The 24935-nt window shown below is 37.2% G+C and overlaps 1 protein-coding gene across 10 annotated transcripts in view; it reads right to left on the bottom strand.

Moving 5' to 3' along the window:
* The window catches only part of LOC122516702 (nucleolysin TIAR), a 401875-nt gene that overhangs the window by 6564 nt on the left and 370376 nt on the right, over window positions 1-24935 (bottom strand). For all 10 annotated transcript variants that reach the window (XM_043634731.1, XM_043634732.1, XM_043634740.1 and 7 more), the window contains 2 exons: window positions 4573-4753; window positions 548-677 (listed from right to left, as the gene is read on the bottom strand). In XM_043634731.1, the coding sequence (XP_043490666.1) occupies window positions 548-677; window positions 4573-4753 (311 nt within the window). The remainder of the gene's footprint in view (window positions 1-547; window positions 678-4572; window positions 4754-24935) is intronic.

The raw sequence follows: 24935 nt of genomic DNA on the forward strand, positions 1-24935 counted from the left end.
TCCGTCCTTTATCTTCCTCCTTTTCCTGCTCCTTCTCTTCTTCTTCCTCCTTCTCATTCTCTTTCTTCTGCTCTTTTCGCATTCTTTCTTTTGAGAATTGTAGAGAATGAAAGACAGACGGATAGACAGAGAGACACAGAGAGAAAGAGAGAGAGAGAGAAAGAAAGATGAGAACAGACTGGTCATATCCCTGCTTTAGTGACAGTGGATAGCAGAATCCGAGTTAGAGAGACGACCGGATGGAGCTAGGACCGGAATCGAACTCAGTAACTACTTCCTTTTTCCAATGGCTCTGAACCGAAGAATTTTCACGATCTACTCTCTCGGATTCGCCTAGTCCTTTTGTATCTATTTCGACGGTGCAAGATAGATACGTATAAGAGAAACGAGATCAATGACCGTTCATGTGCTTAATCGAATGAAAGCTCTTTATTAACTTTTATGCGATCAAATAACGACCATTGAGAGTAATATGTGGTATAATTTTTCGAGGATATTATTCTAATCGTTTTATCTAAATGATCCAATTTTCTTAAGGGTCACTTACCTGCCCTGTTTGTTGGGCGTTATTTGGATCTCCACTTTCTTTTCCCCAGCTGCATTTTACCGTCTGCCCATTGATGTCCGTGTTGTGTACCGCCACAATAGCGTGCGTGGCCGATTCCTTTGTAGAAAACCTGAAAGCAAGTTGAATGAAATGTAGATTAACTACCAAAAAAAGATCGTAGTAGAGGGAGAGAGAGAGAGAGAGAGAGAATAAATAGTAGAAACCTTTACGTTCTATTTTTAGTGTTCCTTTTCAATATATACACATATGTAAGTATATGCATCGTATACTAAATCGAAAAAGAGAATCCAGGGTACAATTCGGCACTCTTTCCGCCAGTTACACCGGACCTTATTATCGTACCTTTGTAGAATAGTTGGCCACTGGCGTTCTAAGCGACTCCAGTCATTTAATTTATGCGAATTTACTGTGCGCACGAATGACCACGATAATTGTGAATCTCCCGAATCCGGATTACCGGATTCGTAGTTGGCATTCCAATGTTAAATCGTACTTTCCGCTATCTCGCCTTAGCTTTTGATATTTTTACAATCCAACGAAAAAGTATCTACACCGGCGCTTTGCCCAAAGGAAATGCACTTTACGAATTTTCTTCTTTCTCTCTTACATTTGTCTTTTTCTTTCGTCTTTCGTTTCTTTTCTTTTTCTACTGTCCGAATATAAAAATCTTCGTCGTTGACTTTAGGTTATACGTAATCCGAGTAACTTTTACAATGCATCCGATATATATCCTGGCTATAAAGAAAGGATTTAACCTTTAGAACGGAGGGTAAGTAGATTGTATTTACCGACACGCGTACAGAAGCTTATATATCGAGCCCTTCAATTACGGGAAAGTTAAGGTTTGCCGTTTGGCATTTACCCAAGAATCAAGGGAAGGGGTTTTACCGTCGTTGAGCAAACTCGGGGATATGTTATGCCACACGGCTGGACATAAACACGTCGTTTTTAGAGGCATTATAAAGATAATCTCGTGTACGGATACTTACTCGCGCCGTAGGCTATAGAGTTAATCAAATTTCGTGCTTTAACGAGAAATACAAAGCTTTCGAGATTTTTCGAAAGAAGGATATGATATTGCATAAATATATATATATATTTTGTTGAACGTACCACAAAGGTCTTACTTTTTTAATGTATCTACATATACAAATATATATTTATGATGTTTATGTGTACTATATCTGTGTATATGTATATTTATCCATAAAAGAATTAAAATTCCTTGCAGTAATAAACGAGCGTGTTTGTATGGATGCTTTAGCGATTCATTAATATAACACGTAGTATGTTCTTTTGAAACAAACACGTATTAAATATTTTTCACGCACTATAGTATAGATAACACGAAGCCATTTTAAAATCGTTGGTTAGCAGTGAGTATATCTCGTTCGCATTATTTCTCGACGATCGATATAAATTTTTATATTGGAAAGTTACAGGGACGGTGATGAGTTGTAAAATGTTTTTACGTGCCTTCGACGGAACGCGAACGTGAGCGCAGAAGCGCACAAACTCGTTTTATATCGTCGTACTCACTCTTTTTACTGATAAAGGGAAAGAGAGAGACATAAAGAGAAAGAGGGAGACAGAGAGAGAGAGAGAGAAAGAGAGGGATCGCGATAAGCGATTGAACAGCAACAATAAATTTTATTGGATAAACGCAACGGAAGTTTGGACATGACGCGCACATTGTATCCATCGAATTCGGAACGGGGATTAAAAGGGATCGTAAAAGGGCAGTGGCGGCTCGTGCCGAATTTGCTGGAATAGTAGTCGGAGGCGAAGAATTATTGCAAGTTCGCGAAGATTAGGTCACTTTTAACGTTAACGATCGGGACAACACAATGGAATGGTTCGACCGATTTCTCTTTTCCTCTTTTTCTCTCTTTTGCCTTGTCTGTGATCGTCAAGTAGAAAGAAGAAGGGTGGTCGTCGTCAGCAAAGACCTTACCCTTCTACCCTGAACCCTTTTTGACGAGAGCCGAATTCGAGCGATAACCAGCAGCAGATAAGATTCTTTCTTTCCGCGAAGAAGAAAGGATCCCCCTTCTCACCCTCCAACCCTCCTCTTTTTCCCTTTCCTTCCCTTTCTACTTCTTTTTCTCCTCGACTCTTCTCCCGATGTCCCTTTTCGCGGAGCGAACCAAACCCAGAAGTAGGTCCATACGTCATCCCGAGATATTCGCTTCCGGGTTAAGGGTGGGGATGATGCCACGCTACCGGAAGAATGGTAGGAGGAAGAGCAATTAGACGGAAGATATCTGAACGACGGACATTGTCCACGGGTGGCGGAACTGTGGCAGACACACTAAGAATGGTGGCTTTGGGGTGAGTAGACTACGACGACGACGACGACGACAACGACGACGACAAAGAAGACGACGACGACGACGGCGACGACGGCGGCGACGACGAAGACGACGATGATGGCGACGGTGGGAGACGAAGGGTAAGAAGTGGGAGATCGTTCAGAGGGGAGGATAGAAGAGAGTAAAGAATGCTGAATGGTGTAGGTATAATGTGGGCGAAAAACGAGTGAGGCAGGAAAGAGAAAGAGAAAGATAAAGAGAAAGATAAAGAGAAAGATAAAGAGAGAAAGAGAAGATAGAAGAAAGGGTTTTTTCTCCCTATCTGTCCTATCTTTCCTTTCTTCTTTCTAACCCCTCTCCTCGCGCTTCTTTATCGTCCTTTTCTATCCCTCGTTTCAGCTCACGACTCACCCACAGCTCTCGACAGTTCGTCCTGAGGTAGGTCGCGGCTGTCTTTAAGGGATATAGATACGCCTTCGAGCGTTACGAATGCTCGACGGATTCACCAAGGCGTCGCCATATTTCTTGTCAGACGAGAATCGTGACCCAAATTTTGAGGGCTGATCATAATCGTCAGTGTGCAACGCCAAAGGACAACTATTAATCAAGTTATATATATACATGTATACATATGTTGGCGTTCAAACGTGAAATCCGTTAATTCATGAAATAACCAACTAAATCACGAAATAATTGTATTAACCATTTAAAGTATGAAAGAAGGTAAATTTACATACATTCATTAGGTAATATAAGAATTCACGAGTAGTTAAAGTATGAAATTTTGAAATTTGATCCGCTGATAAGATCTGATAGAATACTTGTTATCAAAGTATGGAAAAAAATAAGAACGGATAATTATGATAATTGTTGTAGAAAGAAAATCTGACTTTATAAACGGATCGAATCTCAATTTCATACTTTCACTATCTCTTTACTCGCCTCTTAGGAATTTATATATATATATATTTTCTAATCGAAGTATGTAATTCTATCTTATTTCATATTTTAATTGGTCTCGAGAAAAAGATAGAGAGGTGAGTGAGCGATAGAGAATGTCGTCGTTCGCGGTGATTCGATGTGAATTTTTGTTCCGAGAAAAAAAAGAATTCTTTCGGTTAATAACCATGCGTCAAAGTTACAAACGGTCCTTGAATAGTGCGTTTCGTTATTCTTCATCTCTTTATCGATCATCGATCCCTATCTATATTTCACTTTCTCTCTCTCTCTCTCTTCTCTCTCTACAAGTCGAGACGAGACGTCTAGTCACGCGAGGAAACGCATGTTGGGTCTAACTTACTCGAGGGAATTTCTGTCATTTCGCAGTATACACCAGGAAAACGGGACACATCGGTGACGTACGTCGTCGCTTCGTTTCGACTACGCCGACACGATGTAGTCTTAAGGGATATCGCGAAGCTTTAGAACGAGGCGACGCATGTGAATGCTGGAGTTCGGAGGATTTACACAGAGGATGATACCGGAAGATTTCTTGGAAACTATCCCTACTACCAGCTAGATATCCGGCGAATAATTAACGGTTCGTGTACCTTCTTACTTCTCTCCTCTCAATCTTCTCTCCCACCACTCAGCTATTCTACGTAAGATAGAAGAAGAAAGAGAGAGAGAGGGAGAGAGAGAAAGGGATAGAGAGAAAACAAACGTTACCCTCGAGAACGGCTAGTAATTTACCTGATGAAGGCATATCCCTTGTCCTTAAATACACGAATCTCCTGGATAGATCCAAATGGAGAAAAGGTCTTCTGCATCAATTCCTCCGTCAAACCATTGGTTAGCCCGCCGCAGTAAACCGTGCAGTTGGTTGGACTACTTTGGTTATATACCTCATCGAAGGTCAGAGGCTTTGCGTTCGCTGCAAAAAAACAAGAAGAAAAGAAGATAAAAATATGTGAATAAATAAATGACGTGTGTTGATATTCGTTTCTGTACTTCACTGTTTTGTTCTGTTACGTTCCGTTCTATTTTGTTTTCGGAGAGAGTTTTTTGAGGGCTGGCGGCGGAGATCGAAAGCGTCTAAATTTCGTTATCTTACGCGAACAAGGGCGAAAGGTTACGGTATGTTTAAACGCGCGAGAAAGGTACTTATTAGACGAAATTATTAATTCGTTAGTTTCATTTTACACGCTTTCCATTACTTTTTATTTCACAATTTGATTAATAATCCTCGTTGTGTGTTACGACTACTGAGACGCGCCTTTACCCGAGCGAGAATTATTACTACTACTACTACTACTACTACTACCCACTACCATTACTACTCTCGACCGATTTAATCGTACGTCGTCGGGCTTCCGCACTTCGGCCATTAATAACGTTACTCAAAAGCGAATTAATATGCGTCTTGATATTAATCGTATAATGGACGCGCGATCGTGTCGTACACCATTGAATGAATCGATCGATCGATTTCCGTTCCGATTTGTTACGAACTTGTCTTGACTAGACAGGCACGAGGGACACAGAAATAGAAAAAGAAAAAGAACGAGAATAAGAAGAATAAGAAGAAGGGGTGGTAAAAGGGGAGAAAAACGATAATACTTTGATTCCTACGAATTCGATGTAATACCTTTCCACTCTTTTTTTTCTTCCCTCATCTTGTTTCTATATTTAATATGAAAAAGGTATCGTAGAAAAATTGTCTCCAGTGTGAGTCCACCAGGGATTCACGTGGATATAAGCGAAAATAGATATTTCTTCCGATGCAATGGATCTGACAGCTATCTCAGGCCCTTCTATTCTACTCCCCCTCTCACCCCTCCCCCCAAAAAGATTCTATCCCTGACCCGTCCCTCGATCTTCCTCTTTCTTGCACTTCTCCTTTTACTGATACTACGAAGAGGGTCAAGCGAGTTTTCACGACGATGGTCGAATCCGGAAACGACTACGACTACGACTACGACTACGACAACGATGACTATGACGGTGACAACGACGACGACGCGAGCTCGAGATATCGAACGCCAATGCCAAAGAGGTTGGACCGCGTCAGCTAAGTTTACGATCGCACTGGGTCTTAACCTATACGAAGAAGCAATGTACGGGTGTAAACGCGACCGGTAAACCACGGCCCTATAATTGCCTCGTTCTTAGGATGGAAGCTCCTCTCAGAAACGGCTGGACGTCCCGTTAAGAACTTACCACGAAGGGACCCCGACCATCCCCTTCTTTTCACAAAGCTCGGCATTATCTCTTTATTGCCCGACGGACGTTATTCCCACTTTTTACAGAGTGTCACTTCGTTTCTACTCGTAAGGTACCTTAGAAAAAACTGATCTTTCCTTCTTTTTCTTGCTTTCTTCTCTTTATCGAGAACACCGATTTGACAAAGCAAAAATCACCGGAAGTTCGTTTGTTAGAAGGTGAACCAATTTCTTTTCTCTTTAGATAAGATGTATATACGTGAGTAGATTGATGATGTCGAGCTTGTTCTCCTCTTTTATTTTCATCTAGTTTTGTTAATCTCAATGCATGCAAATTTTTGTTTAATTTTGTCATTCTGTCTTTACAAGATAAGCAGATTTCGTAGTTTTATACTAATTTTTGCTGGTTTTCGTCGATACGTCGTTATTTTTTTTTTTCATCGGCAAGCATTCGATCGGCAAGATGCAAAAATATTGAGAAAAAAAATTATAAATAAAGAAAGATTTACTTCTACTCCCTGTAGCAGTTTAAAAGTTACCTACACAGAGAACATGCAAAATTATTTTCCTTTCTTACAATCTTTAATTATTATATGAAAAGTAAAGGAAAAATGTGAGTCTTATTATTTATACAATTTTATATACAGAATACTTAAGAAGAGAAGTTGTACATTACAGTGTTAGGTATTGCTATAGATGTGTATGTTTTATATATATACATATACATAAATATATGTGTATATGTATACATATGTCGAAAAATATTGAAAAATTTCGGAAGCAAAGCAGTAACTAACCCAGCGATATAAATGTAGGTTTAGAGATGTAATAAAATCCTGTGAGAAAATTTTTATGATACTAGAAAACATCGTACCAATATTGGTGACCTTGTTCAGCCCCGATATGCTTTGAAAATATCAAAGAACAATAATTATTGTTGTACGTCGATTGTTTAAACATGTTAAAACGAAAATTCGTGCTGTTTAAACTTCTTTTTAATTTTCTTTTTTTCTTATTGTAAGATTTCAACAATATATATTCAGAAGATTGGTTTCATTGAAAGTCCTGTTGTTTGTGAAGAAATTATTATACTCTACCTTTGAATTATTATGCTTTTAAAAATAAATAATCGTCGATTTATTAACGACGTTTGAGCAGCGAAGATTGGAAGTAATACGATCGATTCGTGCGATCGCTACATTTGTCATTTTCGAGCTATATAGCTTCGAAGTATATCAAGTTAAAAAATAGAGTAAGAAAGCCGCTGAAAATCGTGGCTATGCAAACTATCAAAGAGCTTTCTCGCGAGGGTGCACCGTGAATGAAAATCGGCTTTAAAAAAGGGACCTTCGCAAAGATGAGATCGATTGGTATGCGAGATATAATATTCGATATGAAAGAAATGAGAATGAAAGAAAGAAAGAGAGAGAGAGAGAGAGAAAGAGAGAGAGAGAGGCGACTATCAAAATTTTATCGAGTCTTATTTTTACCGATGAAGTTTCATTTTTTATATTTTTTGAATTCGAAGTGATTTGTTCGCGGAAAAACTTGTTCGATGTTGAATTAAATTTTTCTCTCTTTTTTTCTACTTTTTATTTTCTCTCTTTTTTTTTTTTTTAATTTTGTCCTTCACGATTTTTACGTGCATTAGGTAGGATAATAATTCTTTTGAAAATTGATTACATCGACGAAGCTTACGTGAGAGAAAACGCAGTGGCGGTAGTACGATTTCACGAGCTAGCTAATCGTAGATAATAACGTGATAAAACTCTGAACGAACTTCTCTCTCTCTCTCTCTCTCTCTCCCTCTCTCTCTCTTTCTCTCTTTCTCTCTCTTCTCGTGATCAATCATAAATCGTTGGACGGGTCGCGAATTCGCTCTGGTGATACTTTATTCTTATCCATTCGGAATCACTTACCACTCTGCTAACTGGATTTATCTAGCGGTTATACCGAACTTTTTATTCTCTCGAATGTACGATAACTCGGCACAGTTCGCACCCGAAGAGAAAGGGAAGAGTAGAGAGAGAGAGAGAGAGGAAAAGGGAGAGGGTGAGAGAGAATGAGAAGAGGGGAGGGGGAGAGGTGAAAGATCAACAAGAAATTCGGGAGTAAACTCGAAATTTCCTGACGATAGCGCGATCCTCCAATAAAGCAACGTAATTCTAGTCTCCCGAATGAGGAAAAAGAAGATGAAAAGAAAAAAAAAATAAAGGAAAAAACCTTAAAGAAAAAAGAAATAGAGAAAGAGAGAGATAAAGAAAGAAAGAAAGAAAAAGAGAGAGAGAGAGAGAGAAAAGATGAACAAGGCAGAGATAACACGCGGTCAGAAATAAGAAATGGGGGGCAACGATATTAGAGTTTTACGATGCTTTCTTCTTTTCGTATTTTCTCTCTCTTTTTCTCTTCTCCTTTATCTTTCGTCTTCCTTTTCTAATTTTCTCTTTCCTTTTTTTTTCTCTCTTTTATCTTTTTCTTTATCTTCCTTTCTCTTCTTTTTTTCCTCAGTTTCTTTCTCCGTTTCTCTTCGACTCTTCTTCAACCATAGAAAGAAGTTTCCACTTTTCCTCCGGTTTATGGCGAATGGTTTCTTCGTTGATGTCGACGATGAAACTCGAATGTACGTAACTCTTACACCCTTAAATAACGAGAATGCTTGAAGTTTCGTTGGCACCGGCTACTCCTGGTGCGCGCCAATATTCCACCACGACTAAATTCATGCTAGAAACGCTCTAAGTGGACATTAGCTCTCCTTTTCGTACCTACCCCCTCTTTCTCGGTTCTTTTTCTTTTTTCTTTTTCTTTTTCTTGTTCTTTTTCTTCTTCGTTCAATGATATATTTATAGAAGATTACCAGACACAAACGAGGAACGTTCATAAAAATTTTATTTCTCAGCTTTACGGCACTTTTTTTTGTTTCCTTAAAGTACAAAGTTTACTTTTCAGATATTTTTCCTTTTCTATCCATTTGTCGTTCGTATGTATATAATATATACATCTATATAAGTATAAATATATATAAATGTATATCTCTATCACATATAATTTTTAATTTTTATTACGAATCTGTTTTTAAATTCAAAATATTTATTTTAGATTTATACGTTTCTATTTTCTTTTTATTGTATTCTAATGAAAAAGGAGTCGTTTTTTTCTTTCGTATGATTTTCTGGAATATTGAAATTAAAAGATGTCCAAGATTGCTCCCGTTTTGTAAGTTATACCGACTTTCATTAGATAACGTAGAATGTAACGGCCACGTTAAATGAAGTAGAAACTTTCCTAACGAGTTTTATTGGATATATTTCTCTTACGTAGATATTGTTCTACGCTGTAGGTATATGTATATATATGTGTATAGTAAGGTATATATATACATACACATATATACCCGTATTGCTTTGTAACACCTTACAAAAGATACTGTTAAAGTATCTTGTCTGTAAAATATCTACAGCATCGAAACTTCGTACTTCTAAAGGTACAAGTCTAACTAGCTGAAGAAAATCGAGAGAGAAAAAGATTTCATGTAAAATTGTGCACGTTAGTTGAAGGTGCACGTAATAATGTCTCTTTAAAGAGAGAGAGAGAGAGAGAGAGAATAAAAGAAAAAGAAAGAAAGAAAGAAAGAAAGAAAGAAAAAGTAAGTAAGTAAGAAAGGAAGAAAAAAGAAGGAAAGGGGAAAGAAAAATATAGTATTAACATAGTTCAGCAGGTTAAGAGAATATTTGTACAAATGTGCGAAATTGGCACTCGAGTTTGGATATGAAAAATATAAATAACTGTGAAAATAAAGAGAGAATATTGTGCAAAAGAATGTATTTATACAGAAGAGTTTTAAAGTGAAAAAAAGACCCACGAAGCGTGTATCCGGATGTTTTTGCCTATTCTGTTTTTCTATTCCTATTAAAAAAATTTGAAGGATGATCGGAAATATTACGAAAAAAAATAGACAAAATGGAAGAATGCGAGATAGATAGATAGATAGATAGATAGAGAAAGAGAGAGACAGAGAAAGAGAGAGAGAGACAGAGAGAGAGAGAGAGAGAGAGAAATAATGATAAACGTAATAAGAGTAGAGTGAAAAGAGTAACAAAAAGAATTGATTCCTTTTACCTTCATGATTGTACAATTCTCTCTTTCCTCCTTCTTCTTATTCACGAGAATACATACGCATCTACCCTGTACCCATATATGCATTTTTATAATCTCGCAACAATTCACGTTTTTCCACGTTATCATAATGGTCATTATAATAAAATATATGTTTAGCATGCATATCAAAATTAATATATAATATATTTGTAATAAAACAAAAATTAAATTAAAGAAAAAACATTTTACGACATAGAAAAATTACTTTTGAGGTATATCGAGTTACTGTATCAAATATACTAAAAATACGGACATACACGTAACATTCTATTCATTTCTTGCGCGTTACTTTTACACGTCTATTAAATAATAATAGCATAAATAAAAATCTACCAATTCGTTCTTGAAATAACTCTAATTAAGTTGTATAAACAGCTGTTCGCTCGCTCGTTAAATTAGAAAATCATTTATTATTGTGACCAATTTTTTCATTATCGTGCCATTATTGATATTATGGGGGTTGGGTAGAGGACCATTTTTACATGTAATAATATAAGAAAAAAAGACATTTTATACTTTATGCAAAGAGAAAGAGAGAGAGAGAATGGGAGAGAACACGAGAAAGAACATCTCTCGTTTAACGTGATTCTCAGCACGATTTACCATTTAATTTGGGCACTAATTTACATTAATAGCATTCTCTTCTAATTTTTATCCCGTTATTTTCCCGTCATATTTTTTTTACAAGTACAAGGACGAAAGAGAGAACGGCTGTATGTGCATGGAGAAAGATAGAAGCGTCGAAGCGTAGGTCTAAAAAGAGGATGTAAAAATCGAATGGCTCGAAGGATCGATGGTCGACGTCGCTCATATTTTTCTCTGCGCACGTATTCAAATGTTATACAAGTATGAAGAATGAAAATGGAAATGTATTAGAGTGAATAATAATAATAATAATAATAATAATAAAATAGTAATAATAATAGTAATAATAATAATAATAATTATAATAAAATAATAATAATAATAATAATAATAATTATAAAATAATAATAATAATAATAATTATAAAAATAATAATAATAATAATAATAATAATAATAATAATAATAGTAATGATAATAATAATAATAATCATGATTATAATAATCATGTAATATTATAATTATAATAATAATAATAATCATCATAATAATAATAATAAAAATAATAATAATAATATTAATGATAATAATGATAAGTAATAAATACAACAAGGATATAAGAGAGTAATATAATGTAAACGTAGTGTGGGGAGAAGGTATTTCAAAAGTTAAAATGTATATACATATGTATATATATAATTTATATATAAATAATAATTTATATATATGTATGTATATAATATAATGTAAAATATGTTAAAAAGAGGTAAGAGAAGTAAGAGAAAGTACGAAACATATTTTTAATAAAGGGTAAATTAGATAACGTTTTTAGCTAGGTTGCTTTGTATTTTGGTACACTTACACACTCTTGTCTAAGCTCTCATCAACCCCCGTTCTCTTTTTCTTTCTCTTTTCTTTGCTACTGTGGCCTTTAACTCCAACCGTATCACCCTCCTGCAAAATATTCCTGTTAAAACGAGACGTACTGAAAGATCAGCACAGCGACATTTCCTATAGAAAATAATCACAATCATGATAATAGAGACTTTTTTGAGAAATATTTTATTAATTTAATTATAATCGACGCGAATCGTCGTTTGATTATACTCTTTTTATTTTTTTATTCATAAAATGCGCGTTAAAATTTTTTTTTGTTTTCTAATCTTTTCACTTACATATAAAAGACGATTTAATATATATATGTATATATGTATATATAGACATATGAAAAAGGCTAAATTTCGTGGATGAAAAAGTGCAATTATAAATAAAGTACATTACGAAGTAAATGGATTCGATCGAAGAGCTCGAGTTCCAACAAATGTGGGACATTAAACGAACTCTATGGTTAAATGGATTTCTTCTTTCTTCTTATTTTAGTTACATTGTTGTTGTTGTAATAGTAGTAATAGTAGTAGTTGTAGTTGTTGTTGTTGTTGTTGTTGTTGTTGTTGTTTTTGTTAGAGAGTAGTGACCATAGTAGTATAGTTCGTTCGTACGTATAGCCCTTACGTTTCCCTTAAGACACTAACGACAATTTAATGGTTCTCTTCATAATGACACAAACCAAGCATTTCCCGAAGAGTAGCTATCTTTTCTCTCGGGATTACGCAATAAACCGCTGCGATACATCTCTTTATGGAGGCGTATAATCCCCATGCGTCGCTGTAATCGTACAATAAGCTCGTCAGCCGGTAATTTACAGTTACTTTTATGACGTTAATACGCGGAGACCTTTTATAATGGATGATATCACATTGATTTTGATCGAAAGTTGATCGGAGTTTTGTTTCTAGAAAGATTCCAATGATATCTTATACTTTCCGTAGAAAATACAAAAATAAGAAAAAGTGAAAGAGAGAAAAAAAACTGGTGTGTATACTTATGTACGCACTAAGAAGTTATACTTCTTTGGTGTATCAGAACGAATATAACCTCAATAACCTCAAAAATAACTTCAAAAAAATAACTTCAAAAAAAAAGAAAAATAATAATAACATATATAAGAAAGAATAAAAAAATATCAAAATATAGATATCAGTCCACACTAAATATAAGAGAGATATATCGAATTACTTCACGCGTCAACAGCCATGGCGCGGTTGCAGCATCAAATCAGCTCAATCATTTAAGTCAAGCAGCGCTGAGTACGATTAGTATTTGGATGGGTGACCCGCTTGAGAAAAAAAGGGGAAGAAGAAAAGAAGACAACTTCATGCCGTATACTTGAAATCGCTTTGCCGCGCGTCGTAAATACCCGACAAACTTCATGGTGTCGTTTTTCCAGACGCTCGGAACAAAATCACTCCCCATTACATTTTCCCCAACGCGCCAAAAAAAGTATAACTTCAAAAATTGAAAAAGGAAGAATGATAGATAAAAACACAAAAATTCCTGTTTAGACGTATTTATTTACGTGTCTACCGACGAACGATAATATTGCTGATCTATTCAGGTTATTGGCTTTTCATGAATAATCAATGGGGGATACGAAAATCCAGCGAGGTAGATCGAAGATTCGGCTTGCCGCAGCTACGAACTAAATTCATGCCAGAGAGTCGGTCGGTTGGTTCAAACTGGAATTCGTGTAACAAGGTGGAATCCTCGGAACTTCGGCTTTTCGCTACAACAATTCACTTTGCGTATGGAATCAAGGAAGATTGCACATTCTGTGAAATGGTGCGTATGGTAGACGAATAATTCTCTAGGTGGGATAGGATAGTAGGGAGGTGATGTCTCGTTACCAGTCAAGTTATGCCGAATATTACAGTCGACGAACGCATCTTAAAGTCTACGATAATCGCGAGCAAGCGTTTTCTATTATCACATATATTTCTCTATTTTATATATTCGATAAGAAGGGAAGGGAGGGAAGGTATTATTGGTGTGCTCGAATGAACGTCTAAGAGAGAATGAGAGAGGAAGATTCCAAGTGGCACGTGACGTTGAGCGGTTTCTAGTGGTAAACAGGAACGTATGTTCACCACAGGGACATTATCAGGGCTAATAAAGCTGCGGGCTAACCCAAAGCCTCGCCACACTTTGCCAAGAAGGCCTGAGTAACGTTGGTTGTTAAAGTTTCAACGTAATCTTGGGAATAGGCAGTTTCATTTCATAGCAAAAGCTGGGCCGTGGATTTGGAAAAGCGTACATTCAAGTTGGCCCAGCTAGTCTAGTAGAAGAGAAGTCTTCCTATTCCAGTAGCATCGAAATCTACGAGAAAGACTTAGTCTGCTATTATTTACGGCAGTTACTTTCCAGTTGCCGTAGCTACACCTTACCAGCTAAAATCTACTCTAGAATGATTCCCTGTTCCGTTTGGTAGGATCTCTCCAAATTTCCTTTGGGGTAACCAAGGAAAAACTGTTACACCATACGTGCAATAGAAGATTCTAGTCTTACCTGGCTTTAGAATAAAATTCATGAAAAGAGTCAGCTAAGAGATTGCTTCTCTCCGCGAGCCGGAATTTTGATCGTTCCAACTGCGTCTTCTTGATAATAATATAGAAAGTTGATTTCCTATCTATCCAAGAGTCTTTCCAGAAGAAGCTCGACGTTCTTGTCCCGACGTTCGTCGTCGTTCGTGTTTGAGCATGAACGAGTCATTAATTAGGATTTCCTATACGTTACAGGAAGTATGGGCGTACGAGACAGCTGTGGATTTGTAATAGAGGTGTTTTCGTCCGGTAATCGATTACCGTAGTAGAATCTGGAGCTCGAGGAGTCCCTAGAATCGAGCTCTAGCCTTGCTGCTTCGTGCTCCACTCCGATCTACTTGGTTTCCAACTTCCCTCCCTCTCTTTCTCTCTCTCTCTCTCTCTTTCTCCTTCTCCTTTTCCCTTTCTGAGCCGAGCCAAGCCAAGATTTGTAGTCGCGGCATAAATTCGAGCTTTCGCCCTTCTCCGGACTTGTCCTAATAGATTGGTGGCCCCGATAAACGCGTCCAATACGTGAATATATGTGTACGTTTGTGTCCGTGTAATGCGTATATATATGTATGTGTGTATTTAGCAATGAACTTAAAGACGGACGGTTTGAATTTATTTCGTCTAATTAAATAGATATATATATATATATATATATAGAATATGTGCACGCGTATCTTTAAAGAATTTTATTTATTTAAATATAACATTATCTTGAATTAAAAAGAAATGTTTCTCCTAAGAGATCGTTGAACATATCTTCTCCAAATAGCATATCGAAATTCAATTATTTAAAGTCACGCGGTTGTGGCATGATCGATCGCGAACCTACGTTCCACTGTGTCACACTCGGAACGTGTGTCTCCGTATTACCAAATAAACAGGACCTTTCTAGAGACACGGAGAGGTGAATATAGGTAGAGTGAACAAGGCCAGAAATCGAGCTGAGGGACGATGTAAGTACGGACGAAGATACACGAACGAAGAGAGATAGAGGTAAATATAGTGATGGTAAAAGCGAGAAAGCGAGAAAGCGAGAGAGAGAGAGAGAGAGTAAGTCGAACGTTTAAAGAGCCACGGGGGTGTTCAACAGCGTTCCGCACTCGAGGACGAAATGGTCTCCCGCCTCGCCGAAACGAGAAAACCAATCCTCTCTCCGCACCTTCGCTCACGTATGTGTGCCTATATTAACTTCGATCCACGTTTCTGCACAAGCCTCTGCAAACCTTCCACTACTACTACTACGATCATAATTCTCGACTACCCTTCTAGCAACGGACGCCAAAGGCGTTCTCTCCTTTACCTTCTCCTCTCCTCTCCTCTCCTCTCCTCTCCTCTCGACTGCTCTCCTATCTACGTCACAGTCCTACGAGGAGCAACGTGTTCGGCAGCAGCAATGGTTAAAGCAGCATCCCAGTAAGCAAGTCAAGCCGCTTCCTACTTCCCCTATCTCCACTAACGTACGTAGGTGTAGCCACAACCCTCAGGAATTTCATTTCGTATGCCGAGTTAATTATACGTCAGACTTTTACTTCCAAGACTGTCTGTCTTGTTTTCTCTCTTGCGATTCGGTCAGTTCTCGTTGTTAGTAACTACTCGGATGTGTAAGTTTGTGTTTGGGTATGTGTGAGTGTGTAAATAATGTTTTTTTTTGTAGAGAGAGAGAGAGAGAGATTTTTGTTAACCCTTTTTCTTTGTTTTTTTTTTCTTCTTCTTTTTCTTCTTGTTCCTTTCTTTCTTCTCTTTGGACTTTATTCTTATTCTCATTTTATCTTCTTGAGAATTTTTCTTTCAAGGATATATACATGGTATAGCAAGCAAAGAATATTCAGTATGTTCATTTTTGTAAGGAACGTCACTGACTCGAACGAATCACGCTGGGAGTCCGAAAACGTTTCATGGAAAAAGCAAATCTCTGCCATAGTCACTAATGACACGATATACATATATTATTCGTAAGAATAGGTAGGTATGCGAGTAGTAGTGCTATCTGAGAGAGAGAGAGAAAGGGTCATTGAGAATGGAAGTGGAGTTTCGAGAAAAGGAAATGAGCTCGAAAGTAAAATATTTTTTTTTCCTTTACCAGAAGGCCAAAGGGGAAGCTTTGGTCTGTCGTAAACAGGTAATGTATTGAGAACGTATCGGACAACGAGTTTGATTTCAAAAGAACATGATGTTTGGTACCATTAGTTGTCCGTAAATAAACTCCGGTGTTACGATTTTTTGACTTGATTTATACGATTTACACGAATTGACACTATTACAGAGTCAATTTCTAACGCGACATTCAAATTTACCATTGTAAAAATGTATACAATTTTGTGTTCGTGTATTTGTAATACTTGAAAGTTACGTACGGCCTTGATTGGTCGAATCATTCTGAAGTAGTAGACGACGACGTCGTCGTTGTCGAGGACAAACGAGCACCGATTTACATCGGAAATCCTGGGACGAAATTGCGCGGGCACGAAGTAGGTTTATCGACACGATTTGTATAATCGTCAAAGTTTTTGGAATTGAACCGAGGGGCCGACCATACGCGTACACGCCACCCCGAATTTCTCTATCATCTCTCTCTCTCTTTCTCTCTCTCTCTTTCCTACTCTTTCTCTCCTGAGTAAACTCGATCGATCTCGGGCTCCGGAAATCTAATTTTAGCCTAGGTGTCGTCACTCTCCTTTCGTTTTCGAATTACCAAGGAAGAAGAGAGGTCGGTCTTTTTCCCCTTCCTCTCTCTCTCTCTCTCTCTCTCTTTCACTATCTTTCTCTCACTTTTACTTCCTTTTTCTATCTCTCTAGAGAAAATTTTCGTGAGGAAAGTTTTACGGTAAAAGTTAAAGTCGATGTGGACGATCGAGTCTTGGATATTCGAAAAAATTTGTTCCCTTCGGTTGGATCTAAAATAGATTCTCTAAGCTTTCCAAAATTATTGATGTCATCGTCCTACTATTTTATAGATATACATATATATATATGTACATATTTCCGTCGATTGTGTAATTTGAATCATTTTTCTCTATTTTCGTAGACTTAATCGACTCTAGATAAAAGGAAGTTCTTCAAAGACAAAACTAGTTTGTACGAAGTCACATTATTTTCTTGCAGTAGAAAAGGCAGTGCAGAGGTCATAGTACCATGCACACGACTGGTCTAGAATACATAGCTTCTAGTGTGAAGTACACCCGAGTGCAAGCACTTCCGAGAACAATACCTACGGGACTCTAGGTGTTCTAGCTGCACGAGCAAGCCTTCGAAACATCACACTTTCGAAGGAGGTCGGTGGTGGGTGTACCCTACGTCTTAGAAAGTCCATAATATTACTGAAAACTAAATGTAGAGAAACAGTTGTAAAAAGTTCAGATACCTACGCACGAGTTTACTGTTTCATCCTGTCTCTTCATCTATTATATATCGATAAAAATCTGTTCTCTTTTTATAGAAATAAAAAGTAAAAAGAGAAAAAAAAGTGATTGCACTCTTTGACGGATTTTTAAAGTCGAAGATGAAACTTTTGGCGACGTATATCGTGACTACGTACGATCGAAGTGGACTACGTAACTTTGTGGACGAAGTACACTGCCAAAATTCGTCGTATAATGGCGACCTCGAGACGCCGTCGAATACTAGGATGATCGATAAAGGTAGTGGAATCTTAATAGTTGAAATCGCCGTCTATCTGGACAATTCTTCCCTAATTAATACAAACTAATTTAGAGGATTGTCTTCGAGGAAGATGAGAACTATCAGATTCCAGCGATGGTGTTTCAAAGAAAATGTCGTGGAGCAGGTGTACCTAGAAGTAACATAATATATCTGTGACGTTCTCTCTCGTAGTCTTTTGGACGAATATCTTCATTCCCTTTTATTCGATATTTTTATTCTCTAGTAGAATTTCATGGTCGGTCGAACGGGTAAAATGAAAATAAATAGAAATGGAAAAGAAAATAAAGAAATTGAGAGTTTTTGAAAGCAGTGCCGAGGATTCCAGATACAGCTTCTTTCGATCAATTGTAAATAATGAAGCAACCAATTTCCTTCAATTTATAGCTAGAAATGCACGAAAGAGTTTGGATAGAGAAAGAGAGTGAGAGAGAGAGAGCATAAGGAGAGTAACTTTCTTAAGGTATGTCGCATTTTTCGCCTTGGCTCTGCCAGCTTTACGTCGAACTCGCAACGAGCTATGTCCCTAATTCGAATCACGCGCGGATTTCGTATTCTGTCCGAAAGTTTTACATCCCGCTGCATTACCGAGTCAGGAAGTCATGCTGACCCGGAGGATACTGGAGCAGAAGGAATCGCAAGTCCTTCATTCGGAGAGCTTTAAAGAGCTTCTACGTTCTTCGTTTATCTCCGTTTTCTCTTTTTTTTTTTTTTTTTTATTAAGAAGTGAAACTTCTTAGACGACTGTAACGATAAAATTTTATAAAACGACATGAAAAAAGAGGAAGTATATAGGTAAGGGGAAAGAGAGAGCGAGATAGAACCCACAGTTGATCGACAGCTAAACAAAATTATAAAAGATTCTAGTTTAGTTGTGTATGTGTGTGTGTGTGTGCTCGTATTTATGAGATACGTCGATTGATACTTAAAAATCAGTTAAATTTCTTCTATTGATTGTTGTTTACATGATTTTACGAAGGCTATATATACGTGTAATGAAAATAATATTTGTCATAAGTAGGATTTATTTTTCTAAAAGTCATATAAACAACAATCAATAAAAAAATTTTAATTGATTTTCATAGATGACAATGAGCCATTTTACTGTTGGATTTCGAAGAGAACGGTGCGTTGAATTTATATTTCGTGTTTTTAGTTTAAAATATACATTCTCTTCGATTAATTTAACAATCATTTAAGGCATATCTAATATTCTAATATAGTCTATTAATATTTAGAATTGTTTAAACTGAAAAACATTTATTTTAAAGTTCCTGGCGAATGATGACTTTCAATTGAAAATTTTCATGAAATAAAATATCAGACCGAAATTGTTTAATATTCGAAATATATTAATAGATATTTATAATACTTTTTAAACAAATTTATTTTGTATTATTCTTACTTTAATGGATGTTCAATTGATTTTAATACTAAAAAAACGTTTAAATAATAGTAAAAACAAGGGATGACCAATTGTTAGGCTCGAAAAAATTGAATATTTCCCCTGTTATATCAACATGTACGATTTTAAGATACATTCTTTTCGTATTTGTTTAATTTACTTTTTATTAATAAAGTTTTTAGGTTAAATTCATGAAATATGTAATTAAGATATACTAATGTATTTATTTCTAAATTTTCTTTATTCCAAGCACACTATATCAATAGTTTTTAAGGAAACATTTAGTAAGCGTATGATTTTAAAGAACAGTCATTGCATATATGAATTAATTGATTATTTTCCATATGATAATACGAATTTCAAATTTATTATGCGCGGAGACCACATATATTCTTTTTTATTATCTTTCTCTTATTCTTTTCGATGTTCCGTTAACAAAATCAAACTTTACCATTTCTTCGTTCCATCTGCTTTAAATAAAACCTTTCTCGATGTATATTTACCGATATAATTGAATTTGTTCCAAAAAATTTATAAGCATTATAATAATAATCATATATATATATAAATAAGAACAATTCAAAGAATATACAGTTTTCTTTGTAATCCTTAAACGTTGTTCTTAGTCTGAAATAGTCTAAAAATTCAATGGTTCCAAGTTGAAATAACAGTAGAAGCTTTTCCAAGCGTCTAAATGCCATCCATATCGTCGGATTTTCCTGTCGAAAACCGCAAGCACGAGATCTCCGGCTTTATATTTTCAATTTGCTGTCCCACACGAAGCATGTCTCTTGTTCCAGAGTTTGCCACCCACACACGATCGTATCATATTGTATATACTTGGTTAGTATGTGCTTCTAGTCGAACTTGTGTACAAATAGCGAGAGAGAGAGAGAGAGAGAGAGAAGAAGAAGAAGAAAGAGAGATTCGAAACGTATCTAACACCAATGCATTAACTTCGTCGAACAATCGGCACCACAGTGGAACGACGATGGTTATAAACTTCAATCACGAGGCGAGGGACCGATCGAAGTCAATTTTGTCGGTTCGTTCGTGTTCTGAAAAGGAGGCTCGAGCTTCACGAGCTTACGATCAGCAATCTGACGAAACTACGTAGAAGTAGCTACCAACGATGACGTTTGAATCACTTTTCTCTCTCTCTCTCTCTCTCTTTTATTCATTCTCTTTCTCTATAACTTCCGATGATTTTTTTCTATTTTGTTTTCACGTTAAAATATAGAAAACTTGCCGATTTCCGAGCAATCCCATCTAATTTATTATTCATGCCGTTTGAAAAGTATACCGGTGCACAGTCCCACAACGTATTACAGTTTCGCCGCGGGCTGTTGCGATACGGACAGCCAATCAAAAACTTTTCGTTTCTATGTGTTCGAACGATCGACCGAGTGGAGTCGATGCAACAAGCGGAACACGGTCTCTCCTTTTCTCGTCGATGCTTCTCTATAAAGAGAGAGAGAGAGAGAGAGATAGGAAGGAAGGGAAGAGGATAATAGATCGAACCAGGGTAAGAGACAGAGGAAGATAGAGAATGAAGGACGAAGGGAAAGGGAAATCGTGAAGTGCATAGGTTCGGTGGTTGGTCAGCAGGTTCGTTTGTTGACATTTCATTCGATCAGCCTCATGTTTCAGTAACGTATAGACGCATTTGCAAACACACGAAAACACGCACTCGACGTGCATATCGCCGCGAAGAGGCAGGGGGTAAAAAGTGTACTTGACCCGCCCTTTAGGCCATAAAAGTAATTATCGTTGCTTGTGAACGTTTCAACGTTCGAGACCATGTATTGAATTGACACAAGAGCTGGAGGCACGTTTTTCAAAATGGTTGGAGGTAGAGGAAACCTCTCTCTCTCTCTCTCTCTCTCCCTCACTCTCTGTTCAACACGCTACGAGTGCTTTAAATATGACGAAATACAAAGGCACGATGAACGGTACCGCTTGATAAATCGGGCTTAATGGAATAGCATCGAAAAATAATCGCCCCGGGTGTCGTCGTGTTTGGACTTTCCCTTTGTTTCTGCTACCCTGTGAACAACGTTTTCGAAACAAAAAAATGAAACTGCTCGATAGCGAGACACACGATCTCCCTTTCTGTTTCTCTATCTATCTCTGTTCCTCTCTTTTTGGATTCGAAGAATTAAAGGGACGAATATAAACTAGAGTTCAGTGGAGAATGACGAATGCCGTGAGAACGAAATATTACCCATTGTTTTTTCTACACGAAGATTCTTCGCGTAGAACTATAACCATGGCAGGAAACGAAATAGAAAAGTAAAAAAGAAAGAGGAAAGATAGAGCCTAGATTAAATTATATTATATTTCTTCGCAAAAAAGTTCTAGTTAAACGATGATGTATATATATATATATACGTGTACGTATGTATATCAGCTAACGTTTAATGATTAATATTATTATGAATACGTGAAAGATGAATATCTGATAGAGTTTAGAATACGAAACAAAACATAATAATTATGACGTGGAATCGTATACATATATATACATTTATGCATGATCCTGACTATCTTTTCATCCTTTTAGGATACCACGGAAGTTTCTCGTCGCATTTATTCCCTGTGAAAATCGTCAACGAGAGAGGCACGACGATAGAAGCTCCCCGTATAGTTAACGACAACGTGTTAAGGCCCGCACGTAGCGATAAGGGTGGTCTCTCCCTCGTGGTGGTCGTAAGCTGATGCGGATGGTTGTAGGGTGAATTTAAAGGGGCAGTCAGACTTCTCGTCTTGCCTCGCCTTTAACTACTATGCTCGGGATTGGATAGAATCTGCGATAGAACTTGTAGGTAGACAGTCTGCCGCATCGACTGCATCACGCACACGATGAAGTATATGTACTAGTAGCCTGTTAGCGAATCTCTCTCTCTCTCTCTCTTTCTCCTTCTCCTTCTCCTTCTCACTTTATCTATCTATCTATCCATCTATCTATCTATTTATCTCTCTCTCTTTCTCTCATTCTAAACACGGACCTTTCAAGCTCGGTACTGACTCTTGCGCACTTTAATGCCAGGGAGTATATTCACTGTGTTTCAGCTTTCTCTCTCTCTCTCTCTATCTATCTATCTCTCGACACTTAACCCTCGCAAACGGACTGTGTTGTTAATTCAATGCCTATATGTCGACTTTACGTCACTCGTGATAGACTGGACTTCCGGTGCGTTAACATTGCGTTAAGGTTGCGTTTGCCACCTGCGTGCATAACAGCGACTCGCCTCTTTATACATTTCCCTCTCTCTCTCTCTTTGTCTATGCTAGGTCTGTGTATGTGTGTGTCTGGCTCCGAAGATAGTCGATCGCAACTGTCGTCGCCTAAGTTATATCTCGAGGTGGAAAGTTGGCAAGGTTTATTGATGCGACTATAACGAATTATATATTCTCGGAATAATAAAAATCGAATAAAAAATTTTGATGTTATATTTTTATCGAGTTTTCTCATGAATAGGCGCTATTATGTTGACTGTAAATGATATGAGATCGGTAAAAACGGTTTGAACAAAGTGAATGAGAGAAGGATAGAAGAGATAGATGGATAGATAGATAGAGTGAAAGAGAAAGAGCTGCGATTCGACACGTCGAGGACGATACAAACTTTTGACATTAACCCGTGGCCCAAGTTGGTCCTTTCACACGCCAGCAATCATATTTTTGCCCGGCCGCAAAATTATCTAATTGCCAGAGCTATAAAATATTGACCTAGTTGCCGACTAACTTCGGGATTCAGTCAAATTAAATGGTTGCTCGGTTCCGACCTCATCCTCCTTTTCTATTTACCCTCTCCGTACTCTGAACCCACCACATTTAGACAATTTATTCTTTCGCTTTCTTTACTCGACATCAAATCGAAGGATCGATAAACATGATTGAAAGTGAATTAATCAAAAACTATTGATTTAATTAAGCACACATTTAAATGATAAAATTGAGGTCAACAAAATAGCGATGAAAATTTTCGACAAAATTTTATTGAAATTCTTCAGGAGAAGTCGTGTATCTTTTAAAGAGGACGGAATATAAAATATAATCGAAATTTATAAAGACCGATAAATTTATATGTTTAAACTCTCTCTCGATGGTTTTATCCTTTTCCCGATAATCACGGCTAACGGAAAGTCGATAGAAAAAAAGAAAGATAAAGAGAGGTAAAGAGAAAGAAAGAAAGAGAGAGAGAGGGGGGGGGCGGAGAGAAAAGAAAGACAAAAAGGAGGAAGAAGACTACGGCACACTTTCCAGATAATCGAAACTTCTTCTTCTTCTTCTTCTTCCCTCGAAGAAATTGGCTCGCACGAAATGTAGTACTTCCCTATCTTCTTATTATTATCATCGTGTTCCTGCGTTAAACCAACTTCCGACTGCTTACATCGAGTTGAGATTTGTTTAAAGAATGTATAATGCAAGAGACTTCTCGCTGCAGTCGCGTTCCTCCTATTACGTCAAAATATGCAGATGAATCTTGGCGCGGTGGCTATGGTGCACTGGCTTTTGGATTTGTAGATGAGCTTTGGCGCAATCGCCAGGATGTTCTTGGAAAGAGATACTAAAGTAAGAAGAAGAAAGAAGAGAGAGAGAGAGAGAGAGAGAAGAACGAAGGAGAAGTCCGGAGTCATATAAACTCCGACGTGTAATTCAGGGGAGTAAAACGATAGTCGATAAACTTGCACTCGGAACTTGCTCTTCTACTCGAATCTATTCACCAAGAACAAGAGAGAGAGAAGGAAAATGAGCCTGCTTCGACTGTTTCCATGGACGACCACTGACGATGTTGTTTCTTACATCTTCATCCGGCGGGTGACGTAACATCCCACGTTCCTGTTCATTATTGACGTTTCTTTCAGAGAAGAAAGATTTACTCTTACAAAATGTATATTTCCTTAGGTATCCTTTTTCTTAATATTTAACTTGATAATATAATATGATTTGTGTTAAAATGAAAAAAGTTATAATAATAATAATAATAATGAATTTGAATGTATCTCTCTTAATCTTTCGATCGAAATTTTCTAATAGATTTTTGAAGAGAAAAGTTTAGTTAACGCGAGCAAAACGGTTGTCTGATAAAGAAATAGAAAGTTCCGCTTTTGAGAATTTGGTCTATGCAAATACGGATGAACGGTCGGTCGGTTGGGTCCAGGAAAAGGGTCAGAGGCTGCGGAAGATCTCTCATCCTCTTTCTTCTTCTTCTTCTTCTCCTTCCTCTTCCTCTTCCTCTTCCTCTTTTCCTTCTCCTCTTTCTCCTCATCTTCGTAGTCTAGTGAAAAAGTTCGGACTCTTCGCGACGAATACTAATTAAAGACTTGGGGAATGAAATTAGTTAGTCGAGGGGTCGGAGTTAACTCTCTCCGGAGGTAGGAGAGGTCCGTGGCCTGACGACGGAGAGCCGCTTATGATAATATAATAATACTTACTTGGCTCTCGGAGTGCTACCTTCAAGCTCATTATGCGTTTAGTTCATAACTTCAATTGAATTCTTAGCGTATCCTTACTATACCCCTTTTCTTTCTTACCGAAGGCTTTTATATTCTTTCATGAACCGTTCTCTCTCTCTCTCTTTCTCTCTCTTTGATCATGTTAATTTTCGAGAATGATTTTATAATCATCAAGATTGTTTTATATATTTCTGATATGAAGA

The sequence above is a fragment of the Polistes fuscatus genome, unplaced genomic scaffold, assembly GCF_010416935.1.
Source record: "Polistes fuscatus isolate 324 unplaced genomic scaffold, CU_Pfus_HIC Scaffold2, whole genome shotgun sequence".
Lineage (NCBI taxonomy): Eukaryota > Metazoa > Arthropoda > Insecta > Hymenoptera > Vespidae > Polistes > Polistes fuscatus.